Source organism: Apteryx rowi, unplaced genomic scaffold, assembly GCF_003343035.1.
Source record: "Apteryx rowi isolate R43461 unplaced genomic scaffold, aptRow1 scaffold_145, whole genome shotgun sequence".
In the NCBI taxonomy this organism is placed as follows: domain Eukaryota; kingdom Metazoa; phylum Chordata; class Aves; order Apterygiformes; family Apterygidae; genus Apteryx; species Apteryx rowi.
Genome location: NW_020447697.1, coordinates 1,751,321 through 1,768,453, shown reverse-complemented (window position 1 = coordinate 1,768,453; position 17,133 = coordinate 1,751,321). Strand labels below are relative to the sequence as shown.

The 17,133-nt window shown below is 46.7% G+C and overlaps 2 protein-coding genes across 2 annotated transcripts in view; one reads left to right on the top strand and one right to left on the bottom strand.

The window, feature by feature from the left end:
- CCDC148 (coiled-coil domain containing 148) overlaps positions 1-7,019 on the top strand; it is a 63,644-nt gene extending 56,625 nt beyond the window's left edge. Inside the window, exons 12-14 of the mRNA XM_026058262.1 lie at positions 3,001-3,118; positions 6,302-6,442; positions 6,873-7,019. Of these exons, the coding sequence (XP_025914047.1) occupies positions 3,001-3,118; positions 6,302-6,442; positions 6,873-7,019 (406 nt within the window). The remainder of the gene's footprint in view (positions 1-3,000; positions 3,119-6,301; positions 6,443-6,872) is intronic.
- Positions 7,020-10,837: 3,818 nt separating this feature from the next.
- Positions 10,838-16,998, bottom strand: UPP2 (uridine phosphorylase 2). Its single transcript, XM_026058261.1, is given in 8 exon segments — positions 10,838-11,013; positions 11,579-11,725; positions 13,431-13,640; positions 14,180-14,294; positions 15,977-16,018; positions 16,021-16,137; positions 16,628-16,742; positions 16,973-16,998. Coding segments are annotated over 8 exon segments (948 nt in total).
- Positions 16,999-17,133: the final 135 nt, after the last annotated feature.

Sequence of the window (17,133 nt, the reverse complement as noted above, 5' to 3'; positions counted from 1 at the left end):
CAGCTGCCAGTCCTGGCCCTCTATTCAAAGAGCTGGCATGGAAAAGTAGGGGGGGAAAAGATAGATATTTGCAAGAATTTTGACTCGCTGCCCATAAGAAACAGAATAACGGTGGCTATTTGCCATGCCACACTCTTATTTGTCACGTGTAGGCGGTGAAGGGGCATATGAATAGCATCTCTCCCTCACCTTGTTCTCCTTCCAGCCGTTCCCCCGGGGCTAGCACAGAGGACAAGGTGCTGCGCTTGCAGGGTGCCTTCGCCCTCATCCCTACCGCAGGGCTTTCCCCTTCCCGACGCAGAGATCTCCTGAACTCCCCTGGCACCTGCCCCTTGCTCCACCCCACACTCCACTCTGGGGGGGAACCAGAGCAGAAAGAATCTGGAAAAACTATGGAAAAGAAGCTGGCCATTCAGACAGTCGGGCAAGTCGCAGGGTGTTGGTGGAGTCATGTCCTTGCAGAAGTTTTGCTTCAAGCTTGTGCTAGAAACCTCCTCCTGCGGGTGCAAGCTGTGCTGAGGAGCGTCTTAGGGCTCAGGTCCAGCTTAGGCTGCACCTAGGCACAACCACAGCTCTCTGGCTTCGTTTGCAGTTTAAACTAGCAAAGAATCTGGCCCATCCGTGTTTGTCATGGGAACCAGCGGCTACTTCTGAAAAGTATGAATTAGTGCGTAAAGCACTTTATATCGCAGCTACCTCGTGCCTTAGCAGCATTGTGCGTCAATTTGGTGCATCACAGATGGAAGCAGAAGCGGATCTTAGCCTCAGTGATGTAACCTGACCTCTGGATAACGCTTTCTACTGTTTACATGAGAGATATACTCAACTGACAACAGTGAACAGGATGAGTGGTGATCTAAGGCAAAAATGCTGTCTATATTATAACTTTATTTTCTTAAGTTCCACTAAACTTCCATAATAAACATGGTAGCTCCTCTTTTCCTATTGAATATTTATGAGATAGTGTCTGAAAGGAGCATTTGAATGAAATTATGCTTATCAAAAATTACGTAAGTGTGTACCCACAATACTTCAGAAGGGAGCTGTACTGAAACTAATCAGCTAAGCTCATTTTTCAGCTGGTGATTTATTAAAATTATTACTTACTTTGACCTTAAGTACTAAATATGACTGTTCAAACATTTTAATTTTAAGCTTTCTATAAAATTAAGTTTACTTTGAAGAAATAGTAGCTAAAATATTACTAAGCATAGTATAGTGAAAAAAGTAACAACTATATTTGGATGTGACACTAAAATCAAAGCTCAAGTAAACATTTAAAATCAAGCATAAAAAAATTGGAAGGATGTTCTAAACTAGAAATACATTGTACAACTGGAAATGTATTTACAAGGCTTCCTGCCTTCCCTGAATGTAGATTTCATAGCTCTGCCATTGCCTTCTGAGCATGAAACTTAAAATTTTTATTAATACTGGCCTTGGCCTCTACAGCATGGACAAGGTGACGATCTCCTTAGGAAAGTACAGTCATGAAAGCACAATCCTTCTCCTTTCTACGAGTAACAAATGCTATCTCAAGATGCTCAGTGCTTGTTCTGTCCTTGTCTGACTGCCTGTGACTTTGAAAATCATTTGTAGCTATTCAGACTGGGTATGGAAATATCATAAAAATGTTTCCATTATGGATTTTGCAATGCTGTACACTCCTATGTGTATGAAAATGTCTGAAGTAGAGACAAAGCATTTGAGATTAGATCTGGATGTGTGGCCCTCAGTTTTCTTTCTTGGTAATTTATAAAATTTCCTGAAGCATTGGATTTCATATTTGATAACAATGGATTATTTTAGAAGAAATATTATAGTGCAGTCAGCTCAAGCAGAGTGAAAGGCTTTCAATGTAATACAAATTTCATTTGTCATTTTTTAGAAAAAAGGAATATTCCTGCTTTTTAATAAAATCTCTTCGTATAAAAAGCCAATTAGTCTCTCTCCCTGGAACAAAATTACCTCTAAAGATTATTGTTGTAAGCATTCATCTGCCTAAACCACAACAGCAACAATAACAAACTGAAAGCATCTCTTGGGCGTCCTTGGGCAGCATTGTTCCACCCTCTGGAGACGGGCTTGTCCTGATAATTGTTACTGGCTTATTGATGCAGTGGTCTGTTATAGCTACCAAGATAACTGCACATTTGGTCCCAATTTTTGCAATTTATAGCACAAGTCATATATTCCTTTGAGCTTACTACAATTCTGAGAATAGTAAAATAAAAGTACCCAAGTTTTATTGCAGTTGAAGCAGCTCTTCCTCCTCCATTTCTCTAAAGGAAAGTTAAAGTTTGAAGGAGGGAGGAAGGATAATTCTCTGAATACAGAGCATGGCAAAGGTAAATACTATGTAAGAACTAACGGTGACCTACCGAAGCGCAGCCTACAGCTTCGTAAGAAACTGAGTTTGGCAGTGGACTGAGGATTGGTAGGAGATACAGTGATGGTAGTAATATTGGAGGTATAAAAACATACTGCAAAAAGTTTACCAGCAAAGATAATGCTGTAGGTAAAGTTTCGGGAGAAAGTATATTTTGTGCAACCCCCCTATTTTTTCTTTCTGAGGAAGGATATGATTTTCAGGTTTTACTTGCTTCTTCCAGTAACGAGATTGGGAGTGATTTGTTTCTTTTATTGGAAAGGGTTATAGGACTGAGTTTTGCTGCCATTCACAGATGTCAGAGAACATTTCTTCTTGGCAAAGAAAATGGGGAAAAAAAAGAGTAATAGGGCTATAAATAATGCTAGGGAAAAGCTGGGCTCTAGAAATGAAGTCTGAAAGGTTAGCCAACTTGTAAAAAAAAAATAATAATAATAATAATAATAAAAAAGCATTCATTAAATCTCTCAGATATTTTGATGAACCACCCTATTATTTACTAGGTGGATATAGAAAACATCAGACTAGTTTTTAAACTGCAACACGGTAATGGAAATTTAAAATAAAACTGGGGCAATGTTTTTTACATTTGTGTGTACACTGTTGTGCAGGGTAAAGTTTAGACAAGCATTGTTAGAAAAACGATTGCTGGAGAAAAAGGAACTGGCCCTTCAAGAAGCACATGAAGCAGAAGAAAAAGAGAAATGCCTTGAAGCACTCCGACAACAGGTGTTTTTATTTCCTGTATATAATATTTTCATATACAGTAAAGATACAAACATACACTGTCATACTGCATGAAAGATAAAAAGAATGATCTATCAAAAGCCAATAAATGAAGAAGTTAAAATGCAGTTTAGGTCTGACATTAACATTAATTCTGTCATGTTACAGATCTTGTGTGCTTTGTAACTTTGACAAGAGGAACATTATGATGTTAAATTGCACTGCAGAAGCTGTTGATATTTGAAAATGGATAGATATTAGTTTTTCTGGGTTGGATCTGTTTTCTCTTTTTCTTTCCTTTTTTTTTTTTTTAATCTTAAGTCTGCATTGAGTCTCAGTCAAGATTTATGAATAATTTAAATACTTTCTAAATTCTGAAAACTTACAGACCTTGGACTGCAAGTCTTCAGGGAGATAAATTTAACTCTCTGTGAAACTCTTGCACCTCCTTTTAAAACGGACATTGCTAGAAAAGCTTGCTAATGTTTGCCAACTTAAATGCATTCTGTTAATTTTTTTTCTCTTGCTGACTTTTGAAGCAGTAATGTTGCCTTAATATATATTTTTGTATGTAATCTCCGTGTTTTTTTCCTCCAAAGAGTACAAGGAAATATCTGGAGTTCAAATTCTTTGCACTCCGGGAAGTGCAGCCAAAAGGTACAGCTAAAGGTAAATAAGGGAGAGAGAAAAGGTGCTTTCTAACGGCTTTTGATTTTTGGATAATTTAAACACTGCTAATGCGGCAGCTTTCTCCTCTGGATTACTCATAGTTAAAAATACAGTATTTGATGCAGCCTTGCCTTCACCTCCAACCTGTCCGTCGGCTCAGGGTTAGCCAGCCCAGCGCAGTGCGTGTTCCAATGAAATTCTTCCATCATCCCCTGTGGACTGTTTGTGGCCTTGTAAGTGCTTTTACTTCAGCATTTGGGTTTACAAAGTCAAGAAGAAAAAAGAACATAAGAGTTCGATCTTCTGTGGGAGAGTGAACAGAATAGGAATAAATAAACCTCAGGGATCAATTTGGCTGATATTTCAGTCTTTTTTTAAATGCTTGAATTCAAGCTCATTTCCAGTAAATAATAATCTATTTTTAAAAATCTGATTCAGTTAAATATTTTGTTGTAATAACAGTATTGATTTTAGATTGTCAATGCATTATTAAGAATTCTATTAGGTCTTTTCTAAGTTATTGGTTCAATTGCATTGGCTTTTGCATCATATTTTATGAGTGGCAGTAATGCCGGTTGAGAGGCATGATCTGTTCATCTCTACTGACCGATCCAATTCTCTTACCAAGGTAAAAATGCTTCTAGAATTGCCTTTGGCCAGAATGGTATAGCTTCTGCTTTGTTATTTTTTCTAACCAATATTTATTCTCTGTGTTTCATACTGATGAAATACTAATCCATGAAATATACCCCTTAGTTTTATGAGGAAAACAGTAAGATCTTTAGAAAAGTTATCCAGTTTGTGTGTTTTGACACCCTGTAAATATAAAGGTAACATATTATTAAAAAGAGGGTCGGAAAAAAGTAATTATCATGGACAATTCTATATAATTTTTTTGTCAATAGCTTTTCAGTTGGTGTGCCCTGACTTTATTTTCCTCATGAATCTTGCTGTATTTTCCAAAGTGGTATTAACCTATATCTATATATTTTAACACAAAGAAACTGCGCAATGAAAAAAGCATCTAAAACCTGTAGACTCCAAACCGTGACTCACGTGCAATACAGTCTCTGAGAGAATCTCTGATACTGATCTAGCCCCAGGAAATTAAACAGTTAAAACAGATATGCTTAAAGAAAAAGCCCAAACAAGGTACGAAGTTATTTGTGACATATTACTCGCTGTTGTTGCCCGTGATTCAGTAAAAACCGTGAACGACTTGTCTGAATACCTTTATTTCCATCAGAAGAAAAAGAAGAAAGATTGGACCTCCAGGAATATAAGTATTGCTCTGTTATGAGCCCGCTGGTTCCTTTTAGTTGCTGGTTTTGCGTGCCAGCTGCTGCCCGTCTCCGCTGCAGAGCGGAGGGTGCTGTTGCTCCCTCCCCTTGATAGCCACCGAGCTGCGCCCTCCATCACGCCCACCGCTGTTACCGTGCTCGTATCCGCGGAAATGCTCTTTTCTGGTGGCCTAAAGCTTAGCACGGGCTTATTTCCTACCGGGGGTATGATGAGGTAGCGATGCCAGTCACAGAAACTCCATCCAGCTTTCAAATTTATTCTTGGTTTTCAAGGACTAACAGTTGGCATCCCCAATATCCAGGTTATTCCGTGTGCAGCCTGCCCGCGCGACGGGCGATCCTCTAGTTAACAGCGGTTCTGCACGGTGCTGTACTAAGCCCGGCCAAGTACATTGTCCCCAGTTCAAAGCAGGGAAGCTGGGAAAAGTCTCCGGGTTTATTATTCTCTGTCAAAGCGGTTTTCCTGCCGCTTTCAGCCTTCAGTCAGAGGATGTTACTCTTTCCCTCTCGTTCCGTATTGTTGCGGTGCTTCTCAGAGCGCTTTGGCGTGTGCGTCCTGGTGGTGCACTGCTGCTAGTCGTAGGCACCCAAAGAGCCTCTGAGCTCAGGGATGAAACTGAGGGTTCCTGCCCTGCGCGGGGTCTCAGGTGTTCCTCATCCGAGATCTGATGGGTCTGGTTGCCTTGAATTTTGGAAGCAGAAGACAACTGCGTTTTTAGGTCGGCCCTGAACAGAAGGCAGTAGTTGTTGATAGACATCAGGTCAGAGGCGTGGAGGGAAAGGAACCGGCAGAGCTCGGGAGGTGAAAATGGTAGTTGTGCAACCCTGAGTGGGATCGGTAATGGGATGTATGGCTGGAGTAAGTGGTCTGTTCTGGGGCCGACTTCTGTGTGAGCGTAACGTAACTAAGAGACAAGCCTAGTCAGGGTCTGAGTTCTGAAGGGTTTTGGAGCCCGCGCACTGTGACCCAAAACGCAAGTCGCTGGCCTTGGGACCTAGCCCAGAATCCCCGGAGGGCGTACTCAAGCTCTGGACTCAAATGTTAAGCTTTACAACATTTATATATGCATGCAAAGTGGTGTAAAACACCTTCTGGAATTTTTAAACTAGGTAAGTGATCATGTTGTCAAAGGATGTGTTACTGATAATGACCTTTTCTCACCTTAGCTCTACACAGATAGTGAAGTAGTTGTTGTTTTCATATAATGTATTTTAGGTTGCTGTTGTTGCAAAATTAGATCCAGCGAGAGCGGTGTCTGATACAGTGGCATCTAAAGCTAGGATGGGCATTGGAACTGAAGAAGAATTTGTTCTTCAAAAGCCACTATTTAAGTTGCATACATACAATGAACAACAGGTAATTGTCTATAATTGTACTATATAGTTTATTGTATGCAAATATATCATAATAGTAATATGATAGTAATAGTATCAGTATATCCTAAATAGATAACTGTAGAATGTGGAATAAAATGCGTGTAAAAATAAACACATTAGGTGTAGTAGGTGGGGTGAGCTGTGTGACCCCGTGGTTGTAGGTGCTGGAGGAGCACAACAGGAGCGGGCCGCAAAGGTCTGCGCAGGTCCCTTGGGGCTGGGCCAGCCCGGCCTTTCCTGCGCTCATTAGCTAGTTTGAGTCAGCTCTTTGCAGATTTTCTCTACTTTTGAAGGCTTTATTTTATACTCTTTTAAAGTATACATTCACAAATTACCTGTAAGATATACTGTGTGTTTGAGGAAATTATTGTTTTGCTTCTGCTCATTGTTGTTGTGGTTTGTTTTAACAGATCATTTCAGACCCTAGGCTTCGTGTTGAGCTAGCTCTTCGAGAAGCGGGACTTCATAAAACACTTTACGCAAAAGAGATTTTACCAAAAATTCCTCCATTGAAGCTTCCAAGAAAAGATATGGAATCTACAGCTTTTAAACCGTAGCTGCCGTCACATATCAAGAATTGAGAGAACACTGGGGTATGGTCTTGGCTATTTTGTGAAACTTTTGATAAACTTCCCATAGGCTGTTTCATGGAACTACTGTGTCTGCACTCATTTTAAAAAAACAGTTTGCATTTCCTGTGTGACGCTCAGTGCACCATTTTACACTCCCCCACAATCCTGAGCACAGCTTCATAACATCATATTCTTTAGGAACGCAATATACTGGAACTGTAATTTAGTTGTTTCAAGTCATATTGAACCCCTTCAAAAAACCTGCAGGAAGACTGGGTATGAAGGGAGCCACTTTGAAGGTTTATACACAATTTATTCCGACGTTTTCCCCAGCAGTGTTTTCCACAGCTCTGCTCTGGACTGAGTGGTTTGGGTGTTTTAGGAGGGCCAAGGGCCACTAGTTCCTGAGGCTCCGCTCCTTACTCCTTGAAACTACATGACCGAAAGGCGTTTACCCAAGAAATCCTATCGCCCTGTTTGCTGGCTTGGCCCTGCCTTGGTTCTGTAGAGGTTTCGTGGGCGCAGGCTGTTGTAGTATAACGCTGCAGAACTTGCAATGTCCTTTTCCATGGGAAGGTGGGACATCTGTGCATGAAAGATTCCCACAGAAATTACAGGCTAATCTGATAAATAGCATTTTGAGTAGGAGCTCTGTTTGTTTTGTAATTGGCAACATAAATCCAAAATAACTTTGCAGAATAGTTATTTTAGATTATGTTACGGTATATAAATGCATCCCACATAACTTTCATTCCAGGTTGCTTGAAAATTTGATTTTTTTTAATTATAAAATCCTCATTATCATGAATGCTTCTATTATTCCTTGATTATTATAAGAAGAAATTTAACCTTTGTCTATATTTAGAAACCAATTTGGTGCATCATGTTTACTGCAAACCAATCACCCAAACAATTTCATATTGCAAATTAGTCTTTCAGAATAAACTATAAAATTAGAAATAACATTTCAGCTCTGGGATCTTTATTTTGCAGCTGAAAACCACTGAATATGATTCAATTAAGTGAAAGGGAAATTGATGTCATTTTATTTTGTAACTGATTTTGTTTTCAAGCCTTACATAAGAGGAGTGTAAAATATATGTAAACAAGATACAATTAGCAGTTTAACCACTAATTTCGAAGGGCAATAAATAGCAGAAGGATCTGAACACCCATGTTTGTATATCTAGACAGTGATAGGAACTTCATTAAAGTAATACTGTAATGGGTTGTCTGGGTCAGTGGATCACACACCTGATCAGCGCCTCCTCATTACCCAAAGGAGAACTTGGGCATCAGGACAGGTGATGGCCTTGTCTCTGCTCTGCCAGTGGATCCATTAGTGCAGACGTGGCACCCGCCAGGAGAAGAGTTTTACTGCTAGTCGTCACTTGCCACCTTCTTAAACGGCAGGACAAAACGTCCTCTTCTGCCGACGTGCTCCGCAGCCTGCCCCGAGCGTTTGCCAGCAGCGTCGAGCCGCGTGAATTTTTCACAGCTCGCTCTGATGGTGATGCCGACACGGTTCTGTAGCTCGGGTCTGATCTGAGCGAGTGTCTCTGAGTGTCTGGGCAGGAGCTTGACTCTGGCCTGGGTGTCCGAGGGCACAAAGCCGTAAGCAGACGGAGAAGCCAAGAAGGGTCCCAGAAAGACCAAGGGAAGAGCAGTGCAACAGACTGCTAAGAGCAAGGGAGGTTTAAGACCAAGAAGAATAAAATGGAAATGCTTATAAGGACATGTGTTTTCATCACAAATGCTTTCTACATTTTATTTATAAGAAAGAATTAAAAAAATTAAAGTTATTTTTGTGGAAAGATGCATGAAATTACTTGCATAAAAAAAATATTTATTTAGAAAATGTTTGAGACCTTTTCTGTTGGAAATATACTTCTCAACCACCGCCTGTTGCGTTGCTCTGATGGTCCTACTCTGTTATTTCGCACTTGGTAAGGATAACACTTCTGATTCTAGCTAGCCTTTATGCAGATGTATGAAGCGTATGGGGTTTGGCTAACAGTTTGATTATTTTTTAAAGCCTGAGAACACTTTCTTCAGGAATGAAGTCTTTCAGTTTTAGGATATACTGTACTTCTATGAATTTTGGTAGTCAGAAAAGTAGCTTAGCTACTAACTAACACTTCAAAGTCAAGTGTCCGACTGGAGCAGGGAGGGGGCAAGATCAGTTTTGCAAGCTCATGTTTGTGCAAACTTGTGTGCCCACAAGCTTATGTTCGCATTCTCCAAAGTTGCTACCATTTATAGAAAAAGAAAAAATGTGAGTGACTGCAATGCCAGTTCTGATCCCTCTAAAAATAGAGGGGCCTTTGCAGTAGTGGTTAGTGTTTTGAAAACGAGCTCACCAAGGACACGGGTTCTGAGCGCTGTAAACTATTAACTGACTAATCTGAAACCCTTAAAGAGGGTTAACTTAAAATGTGTAACAGAAAAATCATTTAACAATGTAATCATTAAGTTAAAAGCAAAATAAGAAAAATAAGAGTCTCTTAACTGCATAATGTTCTAGAAAATAAAGAATTCACTATCTTCCGCAAAGTTAATTATCAAGACTGTGGTACTGTTAGCTACAGTGGAGCAAACGTCACCTGTCAAACGAGGCAAAATGTTATGGCATTGAGTTTCTTTTACTGGAGTGGTTATAAATTACTTTCACAAAGAAATGGTGGTACCTGTTGCTACTCAGTACAGAAGGTCCTCAAAACAGATTTCAGACTTTGCGGAATTGAGTTTGAATTGTAGGTTAGATTATATGTAAGAAGTGATTGAAATGATTTTATTTCAATTCTGAAAGGATGTTGGTTCCTGTTTGGTTCCCGGAATGGAAACTAGGAACAGGTCTCCTTCTCCTGTAGACAGTGGGAGTTCACTTTTTCACAGGAGCGAACTGAGATGTACCAGAGATCAGGCACTTAAAGATCATTTTATGTATTGTAATATGCTGATTAGCAAATGAATGTGAAAGATGCAGTCCCTGTCAGATATCTGAAATTAAATTTGGATCAGCAATATGATCTACAGTGTGCCCAGCACCCAAATCCGCTGGCTACGAGACGCGGGTGACGCTCCTTCCTCTGTGTAATATATATTATTCTGTGTAAAGTGGAGCTCCCATGTGTTGACATCTTCTGTTTAAATACTTTGGTACTGATCAGGTTTTGACAGCTCTTAAATATTATCAGAATAAAATTCTGAACAGCCTTCACAAACAGCAATGAGTGACAATAACGTCCACAAATGCGGCTTAATTTTGTGTCTCATTTCCTTAGCTTTTGGCATTAAGCCAGGCGCAAAACAATCTCCTTTCCAAAGGATCACTATGGGGGTGAGTGACCCTAATGGGACAATAATTTATGACTGTTTGAAGAGGGAGTATGGAACATACAGTTTCCTAACACAGTCATATTTTCAGTGTACTTTTCCACTCAAACATTCCTTGGATGTACGAGTAAGTCGGTGTAATTCCCATCGGATCTTAGGTCCTCGATCCTATACAACCGGCTCCCCGGATCTCGCTGCCATCATCACGGGTGACGCGGTGGTGCCTGGCCGTAGAGGCGCCTGTGGTCGCGCTTTGCGCTTGCACCCTTCGTTTTCGGCTCCCTGGAGAAGGGTCTGCTTGCCCAAAGAGCGCTGGTTTCGGGAAAGGCCCCTCGTACCTGCTGCGCTGGCTGCAGCGGAGGCGGCGAGCAAGGCAGGGGGATGAGCGGCGCCGAGGTCCCCGCTGGTGCGCACGGTGCCACCTGCGCCCGCAGCGCCCCGGCAGCCCCGCCGTGCTCGCGGCATCGCTATGGGCTGCGCAGGAGCTGCGCGTCGCCCGCGGGAGGATGCGGCCCCAGGCGCTCCTCGATGAAGGCGGCGATCAGGCGCCGGGGCCGCTGCTGATACTCCAGCAGCACCGCGCGGGGCGCCCAGGTCTGGTCGCCCTCCAGGCGGTCGAGGAGCGTCGCGCAGACGACGGCAGCTGCGGCAAAACTGAGGCTGTGCCTCAGCCCGTTTGCGACGACAGATATTTGCTGCGCTAAAATACCGTGTCTGCAGCATTTGCCGCTGGAGAGAGGGACCAGGCTCGTTCCCGCCGCCTCCCCTGAGGGCTCCGCTTGTGAGAAGCATCTTTAAGCTCCCAAGGAACCGAACTGGCAAAAACTGCCTGGAAAATCCATTTATCACACTGCACTGAAAATATGCTCCTTTTATGTTAGCAGGAAACAATCGACCTTTGCGGCCAGTAAAAAAGGGAAAAACAGCTATATTGGTACAGCCAAGAAATGTTTTAAGCCTGGGAAAAGGATGAGGGGGAGTTGAATTTTGTTTCTTCCAACATGTAGTTACACTTTTTACAACGAGCTCCTTCTTCCTGAACCACAAAATTTGTTTTAATGTACTTTTACAGTGAAATAAATTTAGAATGGATTTTTGGCCTTCAGGCTGTATAAATCTCTTAACAAACCAAATCTTCGTGCCAGCTAAAGTCACGGCGCGCGAGGGTGTGACAAGGAGAAAGCAGCAGCCTGCACGAGGAGCCTTACCTTTCAAACCGCAGAGCCCGCACGTGGCAGCAAACACAGTAGACTCCATTTCAGTATTTCTCACACTGGCTTTATAAGCTCTTTTCAAGTACTCTAGCTTTTTTTCACTGGAAAAAGAGCACAGTGCTCCATCTAATCTCCCCTGACCTTGAAAGGAAAAAGAGAAGTGTCATTACTTGCCCCTTTTAAGGGTTCCAATTAGGAAGTCCAATAATGTCTACCTTTTATTTCAAAACTAATCTTTCATGTGAACAGTGCTCATCAGGTTACTTAATTCATATTCCAATTAACCTCAAATTTTAAAGCCAGTGTGCTATGTCTCAGTACAGAGGAGAAAATTATGTAGGTCTTAACATTTATAAAAAGGAAGACTAAGCCCGCAGATGTTTGAGTGTACGGGGTATGTGCTCAGCGGGTGCAAACTGTCACAGCTCTTCTGAGGCCCGTGACGTGCATCAGCTCAAGGTCTGGCAGATGAAATCTGAAAAATGCCAGATTGCTGCGGAAGAGGCAGAGCGAACTGCGCAGAACGGAGAAAAGCGAGGAGAGGAAAAACCCTCTTGGCTTTGGTTTAGTTTTTCGTGAGGGCTCAGCAATGGCCGGCGCAGTCCGAGGCGGCATTCCCGGCTTGGGGTGGCCCAGAGCTGGCCGGGGTCCCGGTCCCCTGCCGACACCGACGCTGGCTCCAACACCAGCCCTCGTGTCGGTGTCCCCGGCATCGCGCTCGGTGGGCCGCTGGCCGCTGGCAGGTCCCGCTGCGTCGCTCCACGCGTCTGCGATGGGGCCGGCGCCGGCGCCGGGGCGCGAGGGCTGTGGAGACGCCTGCTCTCATCGGAGCAGAGCGCCTCCTCCCTCCTGCCCACGTTTTTTTAGCCACTTTTCTGCTAATGCCACGGCCTGTTCTGGGCGTTTTGCAGTTGCGCCTGGGTGCACGGAGCAAACCCGTGCCCGGTGCGGCTGTGCTGCTCGCGCAGCCTGTCAGGTCCTTTGCTCAGGGAAATCTCTACCTGCAGCCGTACTAACCTGGCTGCATGTTTCGTTTTGCCGTCATTCCTACTGTTAATCCTCTCAAATGGTTTTCATTTAAATAAAGCACGGCCTGGAGCAATACACAGATGGCCACGTTTGCCAGCAGATCCAAAGGTTTATAAATAGTCCTCAAATTATTAATTCTTCATTTATTCCATTTTATCAGCTTTGTAATCGGCATTTAATTTTGTAAAGGAAAAAGTTCCAGAGTAGCGCTGACTAGCCAAAATTTATTTACATAAACGTCACATACTTCTGGACATTTTTCTACTGTTTGGCAATTTGGAAGCATAATCCTGTCATCGGAAGGGGCTTCGTGTAACGCGTCTGTTGGCGTCACTGCATGGCTGCAGACAAGGGGTATTTTCTCTGCAGGCCGAGGCTGGCGGCCTCCCGCCGTGGGAGCCGCTCTGGCTGCAGGTGGCTCCCGCGGTGCCGCAGACCGGGAGGCGGCAGAAGTCCTGTCTGGGACCTGCGTTTCCCAAGGGAGCGACCGTGCCGGGGCGGATCGCAGCGCCTGACCTGCTGCCGCAGCCACAACAGCGTTTGCCTTGCAGACGTGATGGTACCAAATCTGACCACGTGGCCGATGCAAGAGAGGCCAATTCATGGAGGAGCGCTGGTGCCGGGAAAGCGCTCGAGTCGGTATTGCACATTACGAAAGTGCATCTTGTTCTGGCCTCTAAACAAACTCTAAAACGCAAGATGGATCAACTCCTACCGACCTTATATTTTGACAGCATCGATAATTTTGCTTGCATAAGAATATAAAGATTTAGCATTATGTTTGTGGGGAAAAAAAAGAAATTATAGGTCATTTTACCTTCATAAAAATTGCAGGTGCACATAGTGTGCCCGATGAGCGTCGGGAAGTCGTGGAGCTCCTCGCTGCAGCGCAGCAGCTCCTCTGCCAGGCCCTTGTCGAGCTCGGTGCTTCGCACCACCACGGCGTCCAGGACCGCCTGCTCGAAGCGCAGCTGGAAGAAGGAATCCACCGCCGTGTCTGTTATCACGACGGAGCCGGGCTCGATCCCTGCGAAACCAAAGGCTGAGGCTAAGCCAGCGCTCGTGATACTGACGGCCTGTCTTCAGCACGACGGGGAAATCCATATAGGCATAAGTGTGACTGTGATTTTTTTTTTTTTAGTGAGTAAAACAGGTGTCAGAGGCTAATTGAAATTTATCCGTTAGTGGTTCCTTGGGAGCGAGACCCCGCGTCCTCCAGCCGCGGAGGGGCGGCCGCGTTGCAGTCCCGGCGGCTGGCATCCTGCGTGCACCGGGCCGCCGAGAGCGTTTCACAACACGCCAGTGACTCCTAGTCAAGTGGTTTCTGCTTGAAAAGTGATATTCAGATGTTTTGATTTCAAGCACGTTGTTCATTATGAAAATGTGCGTTCTACTAAGCCAGCCACTGGAAATTTGCGGTGTTTTAACCCAAAATAAAATATCATGTTGTTATTTGATATTGGAGGACCTGACAAGATATAAAAGCTCATAATTACATGTCCTATTGCTGAGAATTCTTTTTACCGATAGCCTTTTTGCCTGGAAGAGCCAAAAAGGATATCTTACCCAAGCCTCCCGACGTGCCAATGCGTATGATGGTAACGTCTCGGCATTTTGCGTGGTGCAGCAGCTTGATGAGCTCATGAAGCATGATGGAAATGGAAGGAATGCCCATCCCATGCTGCGGAGAGGAGAGAAAATGAAAAAAAGCATTCCTCGAGATGCCGAAGAGGTGGCACGCGACGGCAGCCAGGAGCCCAGGACCACGCCGAGCGCTTCCCGTGGAAGCCGAGCGGGATTTTAGGAGGCATCTCAGGGTCTTTACAGCCTGTCTGGGTGGAGCGGAGCCCATCTAGTGATGGAGGGAGCCGGCGCTGCTGCCCTGCGGGAGGTGCCGGGTGCCGGCCCTGTCCCAGCACCGCTCCGGGAATGCCGCAGCAGGGCGGGAGCAGCCGGCGGCGCTGCCGGGATTTCCGCCCGGAGGGGCTGCAGCAGGGCCGCCGCTGCTGGCATCCATCGACCTTCATTTCGCGCTGACCCCAGCTTCCCCGCTCGGTGTGTGCCAGCCCGTTTCCCCTCCTCCTCCGACCCCGCGCTCCGCCTGCCGCCTCCCGGCCCGTCGTCCCCGCCGCGGCGCCGCCTCCACCAGATGCCTGCAAACCTGGCGTTACCGAGGCTGCCTCTTCTCTGCCTGCACGTAGCTCCTGCACGGGATCACCCTAGGTTTCTGCTCCGTTGCTCAACCTTCTTTTTCTTGGCCTTACCGTTAAAAGTGAAATGAAGTTTGTAGTATGGGATTTTTTTCTGTGAAAAAAGCCTCTGTTCTTTCTATTTGCAGACCTTATCGTGTTCAAAATCCTAAAGGAAGGTATATCTCAGGATGCAGTGTTAATGTAACATATGCAATCTGTTTTCATATTGCATTGTCTATTTTTATTTGGCTGTGAGACTGTTGTTCTACGAGGTTTGTATCACGTTTTATATATGAAAACATTTCACGTTATTATTCTGGAACATTGGCCCGAGTTGTCTGCCAACACTTAAAAAGTTTATTCTCACCATAAATATCCAAAGCAGGAAGCTGGTTTCCTGCCTCCGGTGTGTTCGAGTTCATCTGTATTTCTAAGCAACTCGCAAAAATGTGATGTTGGCGAGAGCCCTGCACCAAGCACCTCGGGGCCGCGCGCAGCCTGCTCCCGCCCGCGGCCAAGGCGGAGGCTCGAGCCCGGGCCGCGTCGCCGCAGGAGCAGCACCCGGGCAAGGCTCAGCGCAGGCTTTTCCGCTAGTCATGGCACAACTGCTGCCAGGCTAGGGAAGAGCAGAAACTCTTTTTTTTTTTTCCCCCGTGGATACTGTCGGATTGATTCCCTCGGGCTTTTCTGCAGGTTAGGCTTGATTTGGTTTTGTTAGAGGAACCAAGTGTGAGCTTTGTCGTGTGGCTGACGCTGCCCATCGCCTGCCTAAAGAAACGATGCAATATGGACACGCCAGCAAGGACTGTATTTGTTTTTCCCTTGTGCAGTGCCAAACATACTGTTGCACTTAAAGAATAATTAATAATAAAGCAAGGTTTTTACCTTAAAGTTTGTGTTACTGTAATACGTTCAGGCGTATTTCATAGTCCACGCGTGGTGGGAGGTGGTCTCTGCCGCCTGGACCGCCAGACTGCTGAGCTGCGCAATATGCCTGTGGTTTCCTCTCTAATACCGGTGCTTTTAAAACGGATCGTGCGGGATGCGGGAAACGCAATGCGAACGGAGGAACCTCAGCAGCAAACGGCGAAACGTCCAGCGGCTTCGTCGCGGGCGCAGGAGGGGTCCCCACGGATGAGCCCCCGCGCGCGGCACTGCACGCGGTACTCACGCTGACGGCGAGCACCGGCCCGGCCCTGAACATGGCGTAGCGGGGTCCGTGCCGGCGCAGAGGTCCGCCGGGTGCCCCCCACCGCCGCCCAGCCCCAGCTCCCGCTGCACGAGCTCGGCGAAGGGCCGCATCCCGCTGGGGCTGCCGCCCACGCGCACGAACTCCCGGCGACACGGAGCGGCCGCCGTCGGCGCCTTGCGGGTCGGGATGCCGCCTGCGCCGGCGCTGCCGCGAGCGAGCGGCTCTGTGGGCCGCCTGTCCGTCCCAGCAGAGCGGAGCGGAGCCGCACGTCGGAGGCGCCCGTGGTCCCGTTGTTTCCCGTCGGCAGCGCCACGTGTGACCAGTGAGCGCTGCGGGAGACTCGAGCCACGGGAGAAAGGGACAAACGTTCCCGGCCTCCGCAGGCGGAGGGGAGCCGAGCGCGGCCCGGGCACGGCTGCCTGCCGGCGCTGGGACGTCGGGGCCGGGGGATGCTGCCCACAGCGGGACATCGGGGCTGGGGACATGGGAGCCAGGGACATGGGGGCTGGGGACGTCGGGGCTGGGGGGCACTGCCCACAGAGGGACATGGGGGCCGGGGACATCGGGGCTGGGGACATCGGGGCTGACGGCCCACAGCCCGGAGGCCGCCGCGCAGCGCCTGCGCCTCACCTTGACGTCGCCGAACATGGCGGGCAGGTCGTGTGTGCGGGTGCCCAGGTCGAGGTGGTAGAGGACGTCCTCGTCCATGGCCTCCAGGTGGGGGCTCTTGACGTGCACCAGCCCGCTGCGGGGGACGGGGAGGGTGGTGAGCCCGCGGGGAGCCCCACGGAGCCCCACGGAGCCCTCGGCCTGGCCCCCGCCACCATCGCGGCCCCGTGGAGCCCCCGGGCCGCGCTGGCCTTCCTCCCCCTTGCTGCTATTGCTGTCGGCCGCCCCAAACGAGGCTTAACCGAAGCCTCCAGAGCATTCTCCTGGCCCGATTAAGGGCACCGGGAAGCCTCCCGCGGCGCTTACCCGGCGCAGCCCCTCGTGTCGGTCATTGCAGCTCGGCAATGCGCCCCGGGGAGCAGTGCCCACATTGGCCGCTTTTGCAGGCTGGTCACCCGCGGCCTCCGTTCACCTTCCCTCATCGCGCTGGAGCAAGGCCGGGACGGGGCCGCTCGGCCTCCCGCTGC